Raw genomic sequence first — 19,450 nt, forward strand, 5'->3', positions numbered from 1 at the left:
AAAAGCCAAGCCACACAGTAAGTCGCCACACATATTTCTTTTTTTTTTTTTTTGAGACGGAGTCTTGCTCCTCGCCCACAGCTGGAGTGCAATGGCGTAATCTCCACTCACTGCGAGCTCTGCCTCCCGGGTTCACGCCATTCTTCTGCCTCAGCCTCCTGAGTAGCTGGGACTACAGGCGCCAGCCATCAAGTCTGGCTAATTTTTTGTATTTTTAGTAGAGACAGGGTTTCACCATGTTAGCCAGGATGGTCTCGATCTCCTGACCTCGTGATCCACCCGCCTCGGCCTCCCAAAGTGCTGGGATTACAGGCATGAGCCACCGCGCCCGGCCACACATATTTCAAAGTTATATCTTTAAATAGCTAATTCTTTAATGATCGAGTGAGAAAGCTAATGAAAGTTTTTCCATGCTGAAAATGTCACTGGGCCAGGCCGCGTGGCGGATTCCTATAACCCCAACACTTAAGGAGGCCGAAGCACAAGAATCACTTGAGGTCAGGAGTTTAAGACCAACCTGGAAAACACAGCAAGACTCTGTCTCTACAAAAATAAAAAAATAAAACTAAAAAAAGTAGCTAGGAGCGGTGGTACAAGTCTATAGTCCTAGCTACTCCTGCTGAGGCAGGAGGACTGCTTAAGCCCAGGAAGTCCAGGCTGCCATGTGTTACAATCATCACTGTACTCTAGCCTAGGCGACAGAACAAGATCCTGTCTCAAACGAGCAAAATCCTATGAGCATTTTATAATAAGATATGAAATCTTCAATAGCAGTGTCTTTAAAGTTACTCTAAACAAGAAGAAAAATGTATTAAGTGCACCAATTAATAATCTTTTCCATGTACTGTGAAGCCATATAATGCTAGGCTAATACAGGGCTAATTTCCCTCTTATATTGGAAAATTGAACACTAAAGCTATTCAGGATAAAAACATGCCTTAAATATTTGTTGTAAAAGCCTAAAAAACAAATGTGGTGACAAAACTAAGTAACAGAAAAGATTATATCCAAATAATTACACTGGCAAGCAAAATGTTAACCATTACATTTTCTTATTCATATACAAAATATTTTACAGATAAACATAAAAATTCCTAAACTTGCAAGAATACAAAAAAAGGGACAACTCTAAGACTAAAATTATAGTCATTCAATTAACCAACATTCATTGGTCAATTAAGAGGGACATGCTGAATAAATGATAAACTATAATGAATACTACACAGTGGAGTACTACAACTGAAAAGAACAATGACGAGTATCACTATACTCCACTAGATAGTGATCTCCAGAATAGACTGTTAAGTGAAAAAAGCAAAGTGGAGAAATATGTGTGTGATATTCTATCATTTATTTAAAAAGATGGGGGGTTAATATTTCAATTAAAATAATACTTTTATTAACAAACTAGAAGATAGTTTTTTAAATTTTTTTTATAGGGTATGGGAAGAAATAGGGTGGTAGAGCAGGTATTGCCATTGGAACTAGTATTTTACGTAAATTATAAAACAAAATTAAAATTAAAAAAGTAAACTCTCAAGTGAATTCAACACATAGTAACCTGATGGTATATTCCAAGTTGAATATACTAAGGACAAAAAGAAATGCCAACAAAACAAAACCCTCAAAAACAAAACTTCAAATGATTCAGTAACCATACTGGTGGTGGTGGTGGTATTATTATACTCAGTGTAATGTATGTGTCATACATGATGAAGCAAATTAGTAATTATGTTTTACTTTAATCCTGTGCTTCCCAGCAATGAATGAGAGGAAAGATGGTGACACAGGATAGAAGAGGTTAAAGAAAAAACACTTTGGTGCTGATTTCGACCTGGAAACAATGACCGACCCAACAGCAATGAGTACTCTCAGTAGCCATCCCAAGGAACAAGGTTTCTTGGAGAAATGAGGACTCTAGGCCTTGGGCAGGAATGTAAAAGATTAGTCTGAAAAATCTTGCAATACCAGAGAGTAAGGAAACTTATAAAGACCACTTTATTTGGTCATGTCCCAAGGTCTTAGGAAGCCAACTTGAAGAGCCTCTCAATGAACAAAGATGGTTCAGTTTGCCAACTGATAAGGATAATAGCTGCAATGGACTGAAACACATCAATATGTTCAAATGAGAGTCGCTTCCAAGATGTCCAAATAGAACAGTTCTGGTCTGCAGCTCCCAGCAAGATTGACGCAGAAGACGGGTGATTCCTGCATTTCCAACTGAGGTACCTGGTTCATCTCACTGGGACTGGTTAGACAGTGAGTGCAGCCTGCAGAGGGTGAGCTGAAGTAGGCCAGGGCGTTGCCTCACCCGAGAAGCACAAAGGGTTGTGGAATTTCCCTTTCCTAGCCAAGGGAAGCTGTGCGTGACTGTACCTGGAGAAGCAGTATACTCCTGCCCAAATACTGCACTTTTCCCACGGTCTTCACAACTGGCAGACCAAAAGATCCCCTCCCATGCCTGGCTTGGCATGTCTCACGCCCTTGCTCGCTGCTAGCGCAGCAGTCTGAGATCGACCCGCAATGCAGGAGCTTGGCAGGGGGACGTGCGTCCGCCATTGCTGAGGCTTGAGTAGGTGGTTCTAGGCTCATAGTGTAAACAAAATGGCAGGGAAGCTAGAACTGGGCAGAGCACAGCAAGGCCTACTGACTCTCTAGAATCCACTCTGGGGGCAGGGCATATTGGAACAAAAGGCAGCAGACAGCTTCTCCAGACTTAACTATCCCGGCCTGACAGCTCTGAAGAGAGCAGTGGTTCTCCCACCATCGCATTCAATCTCCGATAACGGACAGACTGCCTCCTCAACAGGGTCCCTGACCTCTGTGTAGCATGGCTGGGAGAAACCTCCCAGTAGACGCCAACAGACACCTCATACAGATGGGTGCCCCTCTGGGATGAAGCTTCCAGAGGAAGGATCAGGCAGCAATATGTGCTGTTCTGCAGTCTCCATTGGTGATGCCCAGGCAAACAGGGTCTGAAGTGGACCTCCAGCAAACTCCAACAGACCTGAATCTGAGGGGTCTGTCTGTTAGAAGGAAAACTAACAAACAAAGAAATAGCATCAACATCAACAAAAAGGACATCCATACCAAAACCCCATCCACAGGTCACCAACATCAAAGACCAAAGGTAGATCAAACCACAAAGATGGGGAAAAACCAGAGCAGAAAGGCTGAAAATTCCAAGAACCAGAGCACCTCTACTCCTCCAAAGGAACACAACTCCTTGCCAGCAAGGGAACAAAACTGGGCGGAGAATGAGTTTGACAAGTTGACAGAAGTCAGCTTCAGAAGGTCGGTAATAACAAACTTCTCCAAGCTAAAGGAGCACGTTCAAACCCATAGCAAGAAAGCTAAAAACCTTGAAAAAAGGTTAGACAAATGACTAGCTAGAATAACCAGTGTAGAGAAGAGCTAAATGACCTGATGAAGTACGAGAACTTCACAAAGCATACACAAGCTTCAATAGCCGATTCGATCAAGTGGAAGAAAGGGTATCAGTGATTGAAAATCAAATTAATGAAATAAACGGAGAAGAGAAGTTTAGAGAAAAAAGAGTAAAAAGAAACGAACAAAGCCCCCAAGAAACATGGGACTATGTGAAAAGACCAAACGTACATTTGATTGGTATACCTGAAAGTGACGGGGAGAATGGAAACAAGCTGGAAAACACTCTTCAGGATATTATCTAGGAGACCTTCCCCAATCTAGCAAGGCAGGACAACATTCAAATTCAGGAAGTACAGAGACCACCACCAATATACTCCTCGAGAAGAGTAACTCCAAGACACACAATTGTCAGATTCACCAAGGTTGAAATGAAGGAAAAAATGTTAAGGGCAGCCAGAGAGAAAGGTTGGGTTACACACAAAGGGAGGCCCATCAGACTAACAGCAGATCTCTTGGCAGAAACCCTACAAGCCAGAAAGGAGTGGGGGCCAATATTCAACATTCTTAAAGAAAAGAATTTTCAACCCAGAATTTCATATCCAGCCAAACTAAGCTTCATGAACAAAGGAGAAATAAAATCCTTTACAGACAAGCAAAAGCACCTGCCTTACAAGAGCTCCTGAAGGAAGCACTAAACATGGAAAGGAACAATTGGTACCAGCCACTGCAAAAACATGCCAAACTATAAAGACCATCGACACTATGAAGAAATTGCATCAATTAATGGGCAAAATTACCAGCTGGCATCATGACAGGATCAAATTCACATCTAACAATATTAACCTTAAATGTAAATGGACCAATCAGTGTGCTGTATTCAGGAGACCCATCTCACGTGAAAAGACACACAAAGGCTAAAAATAAAGGGATAGAGGAAGATCTACCAAGCAAATTGAAAGCCAAAAAAAAAAAAAAAAAGCAGGGTTTACAATCCTGGTCTCTGATAAAACAGACTTCAAAACCATCAAAGATCAAAAGAGACAAAGAAGGCCATTACATAATGGTAAAGGGATCAATTCAACAAGAGCTAACTATTCTAAATATATATGCATCCAGGAGCACTCAGATACATAAAGCAAGTTCTTAGAGACATACAGAGAGACTTCGACTCACACACAGTAATAGTGGGAGACTTTTAACACCTTGATGTCAATATTAAACGGATCAACGAGACAGAAAATTAACAAGGATATCCAGGACTTGAACTCAGCTCTGGATCAAGCACACCTAATAGACATCTACGGAACTCTCCACCGCAAATCAACAGAATATACATTCTTCTCAGCACCACAAGGCCCTTATTCTAAAACTGACCACATAATTGGAAGTAAAACACTTCTCAGCAAATGTGAAAGAACAGAAATCACAATAAACTGTCTCTCAGACCACAGTGCAATCAAATTAGAACTTGGGATTAAGAAACTCACTCAAAACCACACAACTGCATGGAAACTGAACAGCCTGCTCCTGAATGACTAAAGGGTAAATAACAAAATGAAGGTAGAAATAAAGATGTTCTTTGAAACCAATGAGACACAATGCACCCGAATCTCTGGGACACATTTAAAGCAGTATATAGAGGGAAATTTATAGCACTAAATGCCCACAAGAAAAGCAGGAGCGATCTAAAATTGACAGCCTAACATCACAATTAAAACAACTAGAGAAACAAGAGCAAACAAATTCAAAAGCTAGCAGAAGACAAGAAATAGCTAAGATCAGAGTAGAACTGAAGGAGACAGAGACAGAAAAAAAAGCCTTCAAAAAAAATCAATGGCTTTTTGAAAAGATCAACAAAATAGATAGACCACTAGCAAGACTAATAAAGAAAAGAGAGAAGCATCCAAAAGACACAATAAAAAATGATGAAGTGGTCATCATCACTGATCCCACAGAAATACAAACTACCATCAGAGAATGCAATAAACACTTCTATACAAATAAACTAGAAAATCCATAAGAAATGGATAAATTCCTGGACACATACACCCTCCCAAGATTAAACCAGGAAGAAGTTGAATCTCTGAAAAGACCAATAACAGGTTCTGAAATTGAGGCAATAATAGCCTACGAACCAAAAAAAGTCCAGGACCAGATGGATTCATAGCCAAATTCTACCAGAGGTACAAAGAGGAGCTGGTACCATTCCTTCTGAAACTATTCTGATCAACAGAAAAAGACGCAATCCTCCCTAACTCATTTTATGAGGCCAGCATCATCCTGATACCAAAGCCTGGCAGACACACAACAAAAAAAGAGAATTTTAGGCCAACATCCCTGATGAACATCGATGTGAAAACCCTCAGTGAAATACTGGCAAACCGAATCCAGCAGCACATCAAAAAGCTTATAAACCACAATCTAGTCGGCTTCATCCCTGGGATGCAAGGCTGGTTCAATATATGCAAATCAATAAATGTAATCCATCACATAAAGAGAACCAACGACAAAAACCACATGATTATCTCAATAGATGTAGAAAAGGCCTTTGATAAAATTTAACAGGCTTTCATGCTAAAAACTCTCAATAAACTAGGTATTGATGGAGCATATCTCAAAATAATAAGAGCTATTTATGACAAACCCACAGCCAATATTATATTGAATGGGCAAAAACTGGAAGCATTCCCTTTGAAAACCTGCACAAGACAAGGATGCCCTCTCTCACCACTCCTTTTCAACATAGTATTGGAAGTTCTGGCCAGGGCAATCAGGCAAGAGAAAGCAATAAAGCGTATTCAAATAGGAAGAGATGAAGTCATATTGTCTCTGTTTACAGACGACAAGATTGTATATTTAGAAAACCCCATCGTCTTAGCCCAAAATCTCCTTAAGCTGATAAGAAACTTCAGCAAAGTCTCAGGATACAAAACCAATGTGCAAAAATCACAAGCATTCCTATACACCAATAACAGACAAACAGAGAGCCAAATCATGAGTGAACTCCCATTCACAATTGCTACTAAGAGAATAAAATACCTAGGAATACAATTTATAACTTATAAGGGATGTGAAGGACCTCTTCAAGGAGAACTACCAACCACTGCTCCAGGAAATAAGAGAGAACACAAACAAATGGAAAAACATTCCATGCTCATGGATAAAAAGAATCAATATCATGAAAATGGCCTTACTACACAAAGTAATTTATAGATTCAATGCTATCCCCATCAAGCTACCACTGACTTTCTTCACAGAATTGGAAAAAACTACTTTAAACTTCATATGGAACCAAAAAAGAGCCGGCATAGCCAAGACAATCCTGGGCAAGAAGAACAAAGCTGCAGGTATCACACTACCTGACTTCAAACTTTACTGGAAGGCTACAGTAACCAAAACAGCATGATACTGGTACCAAAACAGATATACAGACCAAGGGAATAGAATGGAGGCCTCAGAAATAATACCACACATCTATCAACATCTGATCTTTGACAAACCTGACACATACAAGCAATGGATTCCCTATTTAATAAATGGTGTTGGGAAAACTGGCCAGCCATATGCAGAAAACTGAAACTGGACCCCTTCTTTACACCTTATACAAAAATCAACTCAAGATGGATCAAAGACTTAAACGTAGGACCTAAAATCATTAAAATTCTAGGAAAAAAACTGGGCAATACCATTCAGGACATAGGCATAAAGAATTCATGGGCAAAGAATTCATGTCTAAAACACCAAAAGCAATGGCAACAAAAGCCAAAATTGACAAATGGTATCTAATTAAACTAAAGATACTGTGCACAGCAAAAGAAACTATCATCAGAGTGAACAGGCAACTTACGGAACGGGAGAAAATTTTTGCAATCTATCCATCTGACAAAGGGCTAATATCCAGAATCTACAAAGAACTTAAACAAATTTACAAGAAAAAAGCAAACAACTCCATCAAAAAATGGACAAAGGATATGAACAGGCATTTCTCAAAAAAAGACATTTACGCAGCCAACAGACATATGAAAAAATGCTCATCATCACTGGTCATCAGAGAAATACAAATCAAAACCACAATGAGATACCATCTCACAACAGAATGGCGATCATTAAAAAGTCAGGAAACAACAGATGCTGGAGAGATTGTGGAAAAATAGGAATGCCTTTACACTCTTGGTGGGAGTGTAAATTAGTTCAACTACTGTGGAAGACAGTGTGGTGATTCCTCAAGGGTCTAGAACCAGAAATACCATTTGACCTAGCAATCTCATTACTGGGCATACACCCAAAGGATTATAAATCATCCTAGGATAAAGACACAGGCACACGTATGTTCACTGTAGCACTATTCAATAGAAAAGACTTGCAACCAACCCAAATGCCAATCAATGATAGACTGGATTAAGAAAATGTGGCATATATACACCATGGAATATTGTGCAGCCATAAAAAAGGATGAGTTCATGTCCCTTCAGGGACCTGGATGAAGCTGGAAACCATCATTCTCAACAAGCTATCACAAGATCAGAAAACCAAACACCACATGTTCTCACTCGTAAGTGGGAGTTGAACAATAAGAACACATGTACACAGGGATGGGAACATCACACACCAGGGCCTGCAGGGGGTGGGGGGCTAGGGGAGGGATAACATTAGGAGAAATACCTAATGTAGGTGATGGGTTGATGGATGCGGCACATCATCATGGCACATATATTTCTGTGTAACAAAATTGCACGTTCTGCACATGTAACCCAGAACTTAAAGTATCATACAAATAAAATAAAATAGAAAATGCATGAGCTCCTAATATTACTTAAACTAGAAAAAAAAAATTAGTCCCTACTGAAGGTAGATAGCAAGGAAATTCATTATTTAAAAAGCCAGTATATAAGGAGAAATAATAAAGAATATATTCTATCTCCCCTATAAAAATTGTACTGAAGTAATATGGTTTGGCTGTGTCCTCACCCAAATCTCATCTTGAATTGTAGTTTCCATAAGCCCCATGTGTTGTAGGAGGAATCCAGAGGCAGGTAAGTGAATCATAGGGGCGGTTACCCCTATGCTTCTGTTCTTGTGACAGTGAGTGAGTTCTCATGAGATGTGATGATTTTATAAGGGGCTTTTCCTCCTCTGCTTGGCATTGTCCCTTCCTGCCGCCATGTGAAGAAGAATGTGTTTGCTTCCCCTTCCACCGTGATTGTTAAGTTTCCTGAGGCTTCCCCAGCCCTGTGAAACTGTGAGTCAATTAAACCTTGTTCCTTTATAAATTACCCAGTCTTGGGCAGTTTTTTACAACAGCATGAGAATGAACTAATACAAAGGGCAACCAAATAGCAGAGATGAGAAAGTTTCTTTTACAAAAATATTCCAACTAATAAATAAAAAAGAATGACAATTAAAATGTTACCATTGTATAGTTCCTATGTTTTCATCTAATTATTTCTTCAAAGAACTTGGTTTTCAATGCTTTGCACATAGTAATTCAATTATAATTTATGCCATAGATGTATAACTAATTGATAATTCAAGATTGGAACAATAAGTTGCATACATGGGTTCTTGGGCCCTAAAATCATTTGCCTTTTCTAGTATGTCCAAAGTCATACTGTTCCATTTTATTTCTAATCCATAGCCAATGACATTAACACTCTAATTTTTAAGGAAGAGTATGCCTTGATGTGATAGTGGAAAGTTTATACTACTCATATTAGTTTGCTAGGACTACCATAATAAAATGCCACACACTGAGTGGCTTAAACAATAGAAATATTATTTTCTCACAGTTCTGGGGCCTAGAAGTCCAAGATCAATGTGTCAGCAGCTTTGGTTTCCTCACAGGCCTCTCTCCTGGCTTGAGATGGCTGCCTTCTTGTTTGTTCACATGGTTTCTTTCCTCTCTATGAGAGGGACCCTGGTGTCTCTTTTTGTGTCCAAATGTCTTCCTCTTATAAGAAAACCAGCCAGACTGGATCAGAAACAATTCCGTCGGCTTCATTTTAGCTTAATCATCCCTTTAAAGGCCCCTTCTCTAAATAGAATCACATTCTGAAGTACTGGAGGTTAGGATTTCAACTAAGAATTTTGGGTGACACTATTCCGCCCATAATACTGATGCAGCACCCCAAAGGAAAAGAATGATGTTAATGCATCCATTTTAGTATCTGACATGATATATACAGTAGGTGCTTAAATATTTACTGACTGCATAATTTTAAAAACATGTTAAAGTAATAATATTCTTAAGAATGAAAAACTCAAGACAGTATTTATTAAAACAATGCATATGCTGAACATAAAATCAGGCTCCACAAACTCACTTCATTTACTTGTCTCCATTCTACTCTGAATAAAGGGCATTATTAAATAATCTGTATTTTTAGTTTTCCCTAGGACTTCTACCTTGTTAAGAATAAGCAAAAGTTAAGGGTAATTATTTTGGTGAAAATGTGAGATAATTGAGCCACAATATGAACAGCCATCATTCATCTGGTCTATTCACTTGGTTTCAATTACGCTACAGGCCAAATGTAAAATTGTTAAATGCCTAGAAATGAAACTGTAATCTGACATTCTTTGTTCTACTATTTCCAACAGAGGTTAAAAATTTAGAACTCAATGTATCCTAATCATCCTCAAATCCTCAGAGTAAATGAATCTAGGCTTAACTGCACATATCAATAGGGATGATTTACTACTATTCTGTGCATAAATGCAGTTAGTGAAGAAGCATATAAACAAACAACTGATGTGTTAGAGATGATGATGATGAATTTGCCAAGAACATCAGACACACTTCCTGGAGGAAATGACCCTTATACAAACTGCATCTTTAGAGTTTGGTAGAAGCTGCTCAAGTAATGCAACAGCAGGCAAATAAACTATTATGAAGAAAGACACACTGAGGTAAACCAGTAGGGAATGTTGGGGAACTAAAAGTAGTCCAGTATTGACAGAGTGAAAAATGTGAAGTGGAATGCAGTATGAGAAAAAAGGCTCAGGAAGAACCTAGATCTTTCCAATTTTACAAATAATCTTAAATTATTGAGACTAAGTAGATTGGTCAAGGACACAAAGCTAGTGAATGGGAGAACTAGGATTTGCAACAAATTTAACTCCAAAATACTTCAGTTAGCACAGTGACCATATGCCCCAGTTTCCTATCCCCTGGTTTGTAACTATTGTCTACATTATTATTATTATTATAAGTGCTTTCTTTCATTCCTATAAAACATTCTGATCTGTAGACTATCTTCACCCTATCGATTAGGCCATCAGAATATTATTTTTCTATACCCAAGAAAACTAGGGTTTCAATAATTTCACTTAATCATTAGTGAAATTAACTGCTGAAAGAGGTGTTTTTAATGTATTTATTTCTTTTTTTTTTTTTTGAAACAGGGTATTACTCTTGTCACCCAGGCTTAAGTGCAATGGTGCTATTTTAACTTACTGCAACCTCTGCCTCCCAGGCTCAAGCAATTCTCCTGCCTTAGCCTCAAGAGTATTTGGGACTACAGGTGCACATCATTGTGCCTGGCTAATTTTTCTGTATGTTTTGCAGACCTGGGGTTTTGTCATGTTGCCCAGGCTGGTCTCGAACTCCTGAGCTCAAGCGAAGCCTCCCAAAGTGCTGGGATTACAGGCATGAGCCACCATGCCCAGCCTGCTAAAAGAGATTATGCCGATAAAAATAATTGAGCATTTGGAAGGATTTTGGGCTATCATCACCTTAACAAATCATCCAGTATATGCTAGAGTTAAACTGCCCTTTATAAAAAGTCATTATTGTAAAAAAGATCTCATGTGGCAGAAAGAATAAAAAGGAAAACTTATTCTTCTAATTTTAATCTGGTTCCAGGAAACTCCATAGTCTATAGCACAGTCATAAATTCAAACTAAAGTAATTAGACTAGCAACTATAGTCAACCTTGGCCCCAAAAGGTCACTTTTGTTTGTACAAGTCCTGTAAAGCATATATTCCATATCCCACTCTCCAAAAAATGAAAAGTAATAGTCACCCTACTGATAATATTAGCAACTGCAACAAACTGCTTACCCTTCTCCTCATGCTTCTTATATACTAGCAGGTAAAAGCTGAATATGCCAAGATATGTACTTTTCCTAGCTACAACATGGACAAATGACCAGGACCAGGCTAAAAGAAGTCTCATTATGGGATGTCTTCAGCAACTGGAGGGTTCCCTTGGAAAGGTTTTCCTCTTTGATGTACACAGAATATGGAGAGAATATTTTCTACTCGAAATCCATTTTTTATTTGCTTTTGGATGTGGATATGTAAAACACAATTCTAGAGTTGTTGCAATCATCTTGTAACCATGAGGGGAGAAGGCTAAGAATAAGATCCATTTTTGGGAAATGCAGAAGAAAAAACTGAAAGATCCCAGGTCCTTGCTGACATCACTGAGCTGCTTAATAAATCTAAATGTCCTTCCTCTAAATGATATTTTATCCTGTATAACAAGTGCCATTATTCTTTAGGTCATTTTAAATTGGGTATTCTATTACTTGCAGCTAAAAGCATTCCAACTTACACAATAGGTCTGTGACCTAATCAAGTCTATGCAAAGAAATTATTCAAGACAATTAACATTGTCTTTTCAAACTCAGAAACATTAATACAAAAAGGAAACATAAGAATTAAACATCTGAAGAAAGAGGTTGAGTTTTCATTTTCCCAGTGTAGATACAAAAGGTAATGGTCAAAAGTTAACATGTACTATTTCCTATGAGCCAGGTCCTATGTTTGATGAATTACTTCAGTTAATCCTCACAACAAACCTAGGAAATATTACTTTTTAGAGGAGAAAACTAAAGCCTAGAAAAATTAAACAGCTTGCCAACTCCTTGATAGTGATTCAGGAGGCATACATATTCCATATCAATTAACTCCAGAGCCTAATCATTAAGTATAAAGATAAATACATAATTAACCGGTTTATTTTTTTTTTCTATGAAGAGATTTAAGTCTATTGAACAGGAAAAGTCCAAAAAGGAAGTAAAGAACTTGAGAATCATGATTGTTAAGTGTGAACAACCACTGCTGTTTTGCAATGGGAAAAAGACTTCCTCAGTTTATATACAAAAAAATTACGGCTCAGAAAGAGGAAACAAATTATGGAAAGATGTCGTATAGTAAGTGGCAGAGTCAGTAATAAAATTCAGGTAATTCAGACCTTACCGTTCCCAGGCCCACTTTTCATTTCACCATCCAGTTTCTGCCTTGAAATTTAGATATTGTATTTCCAGTACAAACGGGGAAAAAAAGTAAAATGTATAGAGATAAAACTATGAAGGCTTATTAAGATATTTACAGAGTAGAATTCTCATGTTTAATATTTATTCATTGATAAGCTTTGATATGAGCAGAGAGACAACACAACTGTTTACTGTGTGGATAGATAGTAACAAGAAAAATAATTTAATGAAAAAATTATTTTTCAAGATATCTACACTTCCATTGTTAAATGCTTAAAACAATCAGATGTTTTTAATATGTACCCACACATTAAAGGTAGTAGAGAATACAATGACTATTTCTCACAGAATTTTCTAAAACATGTATTTTTTAAAAAAGACAATCTTCAGAAAAACTAAGTAAACAGGCTCACTGGAGAACTATGTATCATATTCTCCCTATAGCAAGTAACCCAGTTGCCAATTTTAGGATTATAAAGGAATGGGTTCGACTGCTAAGTATTAACCCTGAATCATTTGACAATGCTCCAGCCGTACTCAAAAGAAAAAAGATGGAGACAGAGAACGTGTACAATTACTAACATTAATACAAAGTACCAAAGGCCAAAGAGGGTGGGAAGACAGAAAGAAGATCTGATTCTGAGAATATATGGATTCCCAATAACCACTTATTTTCTTTCTTGGAAGAATAATTTTCATGAATTCAAGTATTATAAGAGTTCACTCATTTATCTTTATCATTTCAATAAACACTCAGGTCTCTCAAATAGTATTAGAATAAAATTAAAACACAGAACTGGCTTACTCTGCAATATCAAGATATCCACAGGAAGCTGCTGCATGTAGTGGTATCCAGCCTTCATTATCAGGTTGATTAATATTTGCTCCATTTTCTACCAGAAACTTCACCATATCAACATTGTCATCAATGCAAGCCTAAAAACAAAACAGAAAACAAGATTGGAAAAAATACGAATTAACCCTCCAAATAATATATCAATAGAATAAAATTCCTACTTTGTAGCTTTTATAATACAAATATTCTCTGTAAATAAATCTCCTGTTATTTTGACTATACTCTATCAAACACACCAATGACACTAAATTGTAAGAGTCCTTGCTTAGGTACACATACAACAGACTAGACTCTTTATGGCAACCCAATTCGGATAACAAGTACCTATTAAAATGAAGACATTATAATTAAGTATAATAATAGTCTCTACAGCAGTGGTTCCCAAAAATGTTGTCTGCTGGGGGAAGGGGGAGTAGATTCTTTTAGGAAGTTGATTCGGGCAAAACTGTTTTCAAGATAAAACTAAGATGTCATTTCCCTTTTTTACTTTGTTGACATGTACACTTGATGGTATAAAAGTACTAGCTGTAAAACTGCATGTGCTTTAGCACAAATAATGGAAGTGGCCAAAAAAAAAAACCAAAAAACAAAAAAACCCACCTCTATTAATAGTCACTGTATCGAACACTTGGTACTCATAATTAAAAAAAAAAATTGCCAAGCACAGTGGCTCATGCCTGTAATCCCATCTACTTGGGAGGCTGAGGCAGGTGGATCGCTTGAGCTTGAGTTCAAGGCTGCAATGAGCTATGATCACACCACTGCACTCCAACCTGGGCTGCAATGAGCTATGATCACACCACTGCACTCCAACCTGGGCAACAGAGACCCTGTCTCCAAAAAAAGTGGTGGTTGGGGGGCAGCAATTTTTACTCATACACGTCTTTGACAAAGCAGTACGTGTTAAACCTTGGCCCTTGTACACAGGTCTTTTTTATATTCTCTATGGGAAGTATATGTTAAAGCACCTCTTCCAAGTATGATGGTTGTCTTGATGAAAAGCACTTGTGAGATTGAGATGTAAGCTGACTTAGCCACTTTTCAATGTAACATTATGTCTACTTAAAATGACAAACTACAGTTAGTCTAACTTTGATTTTTGAGAGATCTTTTCTTGCAAATGAACAAAATGAGTCTTGTCACTTCAAGAAAAGCAATTAACAGTATATTTGTTGCCAATAATAAACTCAAACTTTCAAGAAAAAATGAATTATTTTAATTAAAAAACGTTATTTGGTAACGCGGGTAAATCGCTGTTATTTTTAAATAAATAGTGTTTTAAATCCTCAGTTTTAAACTCTAAGACTGTAAATATTAATACATACAACCAAGAAAAAATGAATTAGTTACTTTAAAAATGTCATTTGGTAACAGGGGTAAATCATTGTTATTTTTAAATGAATCCCTGGTTTTAAACTGTAAGACTGTAAATATTCACCTACAGAAACAAAAGCTCACTGGAATCTTCAATAATTCTTAAGAGTATAAAGAAGTCCTAAAATAAAAAAATTTTGAGAACTACAGTCTTAAAGTAAATAAGGGAACTTTTATCAAATGCTTGCTTTGTGCCAGGCAGTATGAGAGGTGCTTTATCTATGATTTACACACATTATTCTCACAAAAACCCACTCCAAGGTACTCATTGTTCTCCACAACTGTTTCTAAAATCACTCTGTTCCAGCCACAATAGGGACCTTACTATTCCTTGACCAGGTGGTACCTCAGAGCCTTTGTTCTTGCAGTTCTCACTGTCAGGAATGCTCTGCCCCCAGATCTAAGCATGCTGATTCCTTTTCATCAAACAAATCTCAATGCAGATGTTTCTTCTTCAGGAAGGCCCTCCTGGACATCCTTTTAAAGTAATTCCTAGTACTCTATCACATTATCAATAATATCAATAGCCACAATTTTCTTATTTATATCTGTCCTCTACCTCTACTAGAATCTAAACTCCATAATTTTCAGATTAGGGATATATCTGTATGTGAATATAAGTACTTTATACCTGTCCTATGAGATAGGTTGTATTCATAAACATACTCCATTTACCATGGGGAGGCTTTCTGGAATTGGCACTATTCATGAACATCATCCTATTGTCTCTCCTGAGATGCAATCCCCATGTATTACCAGGACTTCTGCCCAAGAATGTAAGGTCTGTGCCATGTATTTGACTTGGGGGATTAGGAAGATGGGATGAAATCCACTCAAGGAGCCTTTAACGTGAAAAGTTTTTTTCCCTCCTAATTTACACAAAGCCACTATCTGCCCAGAGGGCAAGTGGCCTTTTTTTCCCTAATTTGGTTAAAATTGAGTAAATGAACTAAATAGTTGCTATTTCCTATCTATGATAAACAACTAATACTAGGAGTATGGGGGCTGATGATTATCATCTCTGTACTCTAAAAGTATCTCTAATAAATTGATCAGTAGACAAATTAATTTACACTGTCATCTTTGGTTTATTGCCAAAAGATCTTTGCTGGAAAATTCATGTGCTACCCATTTAAATGTATAAAAAGCCCAAGTTTATTAAAAATCCGGAAGGATATTTTAAGTAGCTGTTGAAAGTAATAAAAATTGATGTGTCATTTAAAAAGTGGTTCTAACACATAGACCATTACTTTATCTACCCATCCCCTTAAAAGAGGCTTAAACACCAGCACAGTACTTAACCACCAAAGGAAGTTCCTGTTTGTTTATATTTGGGGAAAAAAACTGTTTTCTAGGACTGAAAACACATCAACAACAACAAAAAAGGATATTAATGTCAGACTGTAACTAATGGAGAAAACAAAAGAGCTTCTTAAGTGCCACTTCAACCTAAGAAAGAGCAGTTTGGGGCTGGCTGATGAGATATAATGGATCAGCATTATACACAAGCAATGAATAAATAAGATATGATTGTATCCACATTTCATAAATGAAGTCTTTGCTTGACTCTCACCTTTTTGGTACTGCCTTACTTGGACAGCACACAAAATTACAACCCCTTCCCCACCATTTTATATCCTGAGTATCTACTTTATTTTTCTCCATACCATTTATTGCAACAAACTATATATATTTTGCTTATTTATTTACCATCTGTTTACCCCACTCCCAGCATGAGAGTTTACTGAGAGCAGGAATTCTGCTGCATCCTCAATACCATGAGTTCTTGGGCTCAATAAACAAATTAATGAATGTAGGAGGAAGCTAAGAATCAAAGAGATTAAGTAGCTTGAATAAGTCACACAGACAGGAAACGATAGGGCTGGGAATCTCACAGAGATGCTCAGGTTCCAGAAACTAAGATTTTCCCACACTTAACACACTGCTTTCCACAGATGTTCCTAGTTTATCAACACATTTCTCACCTGCAACAGGATATCATGCAGTCTATGGGCTTACTAAGTATTACTTGTATAAATGAAATAAATTTTCCTTAACTACCACAGAAACAGAAGAAATGCTTCTAGCAGCATTTCCCTAAGGAAGAAAATGACAAAGTTTCTATCAAGAAAAGCACTATGCAATATACCTAAAAAGTTTTAAAGTGGGAGGCTGAGGCAGGTGGATCACGAGGTCAGGAGATCAACACCATCCTGGGAAACACGGTGAAACCCTGTCTCTGCTAAAAATACAAAAAATTAGCCAGGCATGCTGGCACACGCCTGTAGTCCCAGCTACTCGGGAGACTGAGACAGAACTGCTTGACCCTGGGAGGCAGAGGTTGCAGTGAGCCGAGATCGCATCACTGTACTCCAGCCTGGGCGACAGAGCAAGACTCCACCTCAGAAAAAAAAAAGTGTAAAAGCATTGAGAGGGAATCACAGCTTTTGGTTTTAGGTTCTAGTTCTGGCTGTGCCACAAATTTTGTGGCTGTGAACAAGTAATTTACTCTTTTTGGGCGTTGGTGTCTTCATATTTCAAGTAGAGGGAAGACGTGTGTGGGGGGGTATTTATCATAAAAATTCCCTAATATATTTAAAATTATTATGTGTCTATGATTCTTCCCTCTAGAACAAGTTATAAGCAAGCTTATGGCAGTTTTCCAAAGTGCCTAGAACATACCTTACAGATAAGAGATGATAAAATACATAGGCAACATTGATACAGATATTGCTCAAGAAAAGAACTATTTTTCATAGGGCAGTGGTTAAAAGAAAGAGGTTTGAGAATCACAGCTATTTAATGACAAAGAAACATATAAAGTATATTGTATTAGAAAGTAGTTTACAGAATGCTGAGATAAGAGAGTGACTTACTGTGACTTGCATAATCATTCACTTTCCTTGAGAAATCATACTGATTAAATTATTTCTCTTTTGAGACAGTCTTGCTCTGTCACCCAGGCTGCAGTAGCGTGATCCACCGCAACCTCCGCCTCCTGGGTTCAACCGATCCTCTTGCATCAGCTTCCCGGGCAGCTGGAACTACAGGTGTGTGCTACCATGCCCGGCTAATTCTTGTATTTTTGGTAGAAATGGGGTTTCACCATGCTGGCCTGGCTGGTCTCAAACTCCTGACCTCAAGTGATCCACCACACCCGGCTGATACTGATGAAATTCTAATCACCTTTTTTTTCTCAACCTCTTTTTAAATCCCATAGGCTCCAAAACTGTATCCTGATTTTTATCCTCAGTATAAAAATATAAAACCCTACTTGATAATTATATGTAATACAAATATGATTGTTTTTCTAAAATGAAAAATATCAACAAGCAAGTAAGAAATGATCTTTATAAAAGAATATGGGGAAATGCCCTCAATATATTAAGAGGGTTTTTTTTTTTTTTTTTTTTTTTTAAGTCTACAACACTTGGTATTTCCAATAGTCTCCCATCCAAGTACTAACCAGATCCAACCCTGCTTAGCTTCCTAGATGAGATGAGATCGGGTGTTTTCAAGGTGGTATAGCAAATATTTTTAAAAAGGATGCAAATATGGAAATAGAAAAGGATAAAAGAATATAGGAGAAAACACATGATGTATTTTTTTTAATGCCTAATGTGATTTAAAGTTTTATATTAATCCATTCTCATGCTGCTAATAAAGACATACCACAGACTGAGTAACTTATAAAGGAAAGAGGTTTGACTCACAGTTCCACATAGCTGGGGTAGCCTCAGGAAACTTACCATCATGGCGGAAGGAGAAGCAAACACCTCCTTCTTCACATGGCGGCGGCAAGGAGAAGCGCCAAGCAAAAGGGGAAAAGTCCCTTATAAAACCATCAGATCTTGTGAGAACTCACTCACTATCGTGAGAACAGCAGCATGGGGGTAACTGCCCCCATGATTCATTCAATTACCTCCCACTGGGTCCCTCCCACAGCACATGGGGATTATGGGAACTACAATTCAAGATGACATTTGGGTGGGAACACAGTCAAAACATATCAACTTTACCAAAAAAAATCATACAAGACTAAAAGAATATATTCTGAAGGTTAAAAATAATGGTTGTGAGACCCACTTTTATTTTCTTCCTTAATTTTTCCTACGTTTTCAAAATGTCTACAATGAATAGACGGTGTTTCATGAAAAAAATTCAAGAAGTTATTTCTTAAATAAAAAGTACTAAATGGTAATGTGGAAAAACAACCAAGGCTGAGTGTGGCAGCTCACGCCTATAATCCCAACACTTTGGGAGGCTGAGGCAGGTGGATCACTTGAGGTCAGGAGTTCAAGACCAGCCTGGCCAACAAGGCAGAATTCTGTCTCTACTAAAAATACAAAAATTAGCCAGGCACAGTTGCACATGCTACTTGAGAGGCTGAAGCATGAGAATCGCTTGAACCTGGGAGGCGGAGGTTGCAGTGAGCCAAGATCACGGTACTGAGCTCCAAGCCTGAGCGACAGAGCAAGACTCTGTCTCAAAAAAAAAGAAAAACGACGAAATTGCTGGTGGAAGTATGAAATTCACACAACCACTTCAGAAAACTATCTAATAGCATCTACTAAAGTTATGTGGAATGAATAAATATACAGGGTTGGGTGT

The 19,450-nt window shown here is 37.7% G+C and overlaps 1 protein-coding gene across 10 annotated transcripts in view; it reads right to left on the reverse strand.

The window, feature by feature from the left end:
• PPP1R12A (protein phosphatase 1 regulatory subunit 12A) overlaps positions 1-19,450 on the reverse strand; it is a 162,583-nt gene that overhangs the window by 87,214 nt on the left and 55,919 nt on the right. For all 10 annotated transcript variants that reach the window (XM_050749246.1, XM_050749243.1, XM_050749240.1 and 7 more), the window contains exon 2: positions 13,415-13,545. In XM_050749246.1, coding sequence (XP_050605203.1) covers positions 13,415-13,545 — 131 coding nt within the window. The remainder of the gene's footprint in view (positions 1-13,414; positions 13,546-19,450) is intronic.

The sequence above is a fragment of the Macaca thibetana genome, chromosome 11 (genome assembly GCF_024542745.1).
Source record: "Macaca thibetana thibetana isolate TM-01 chromosome 11, ASM2454274v1, whole genome shotgun sequence".
NCBI lineage: Eukaryota > Metazoa > Chordata > Mammalia > Primates > Cercopithecidae > Macaca > Macaca thibetana.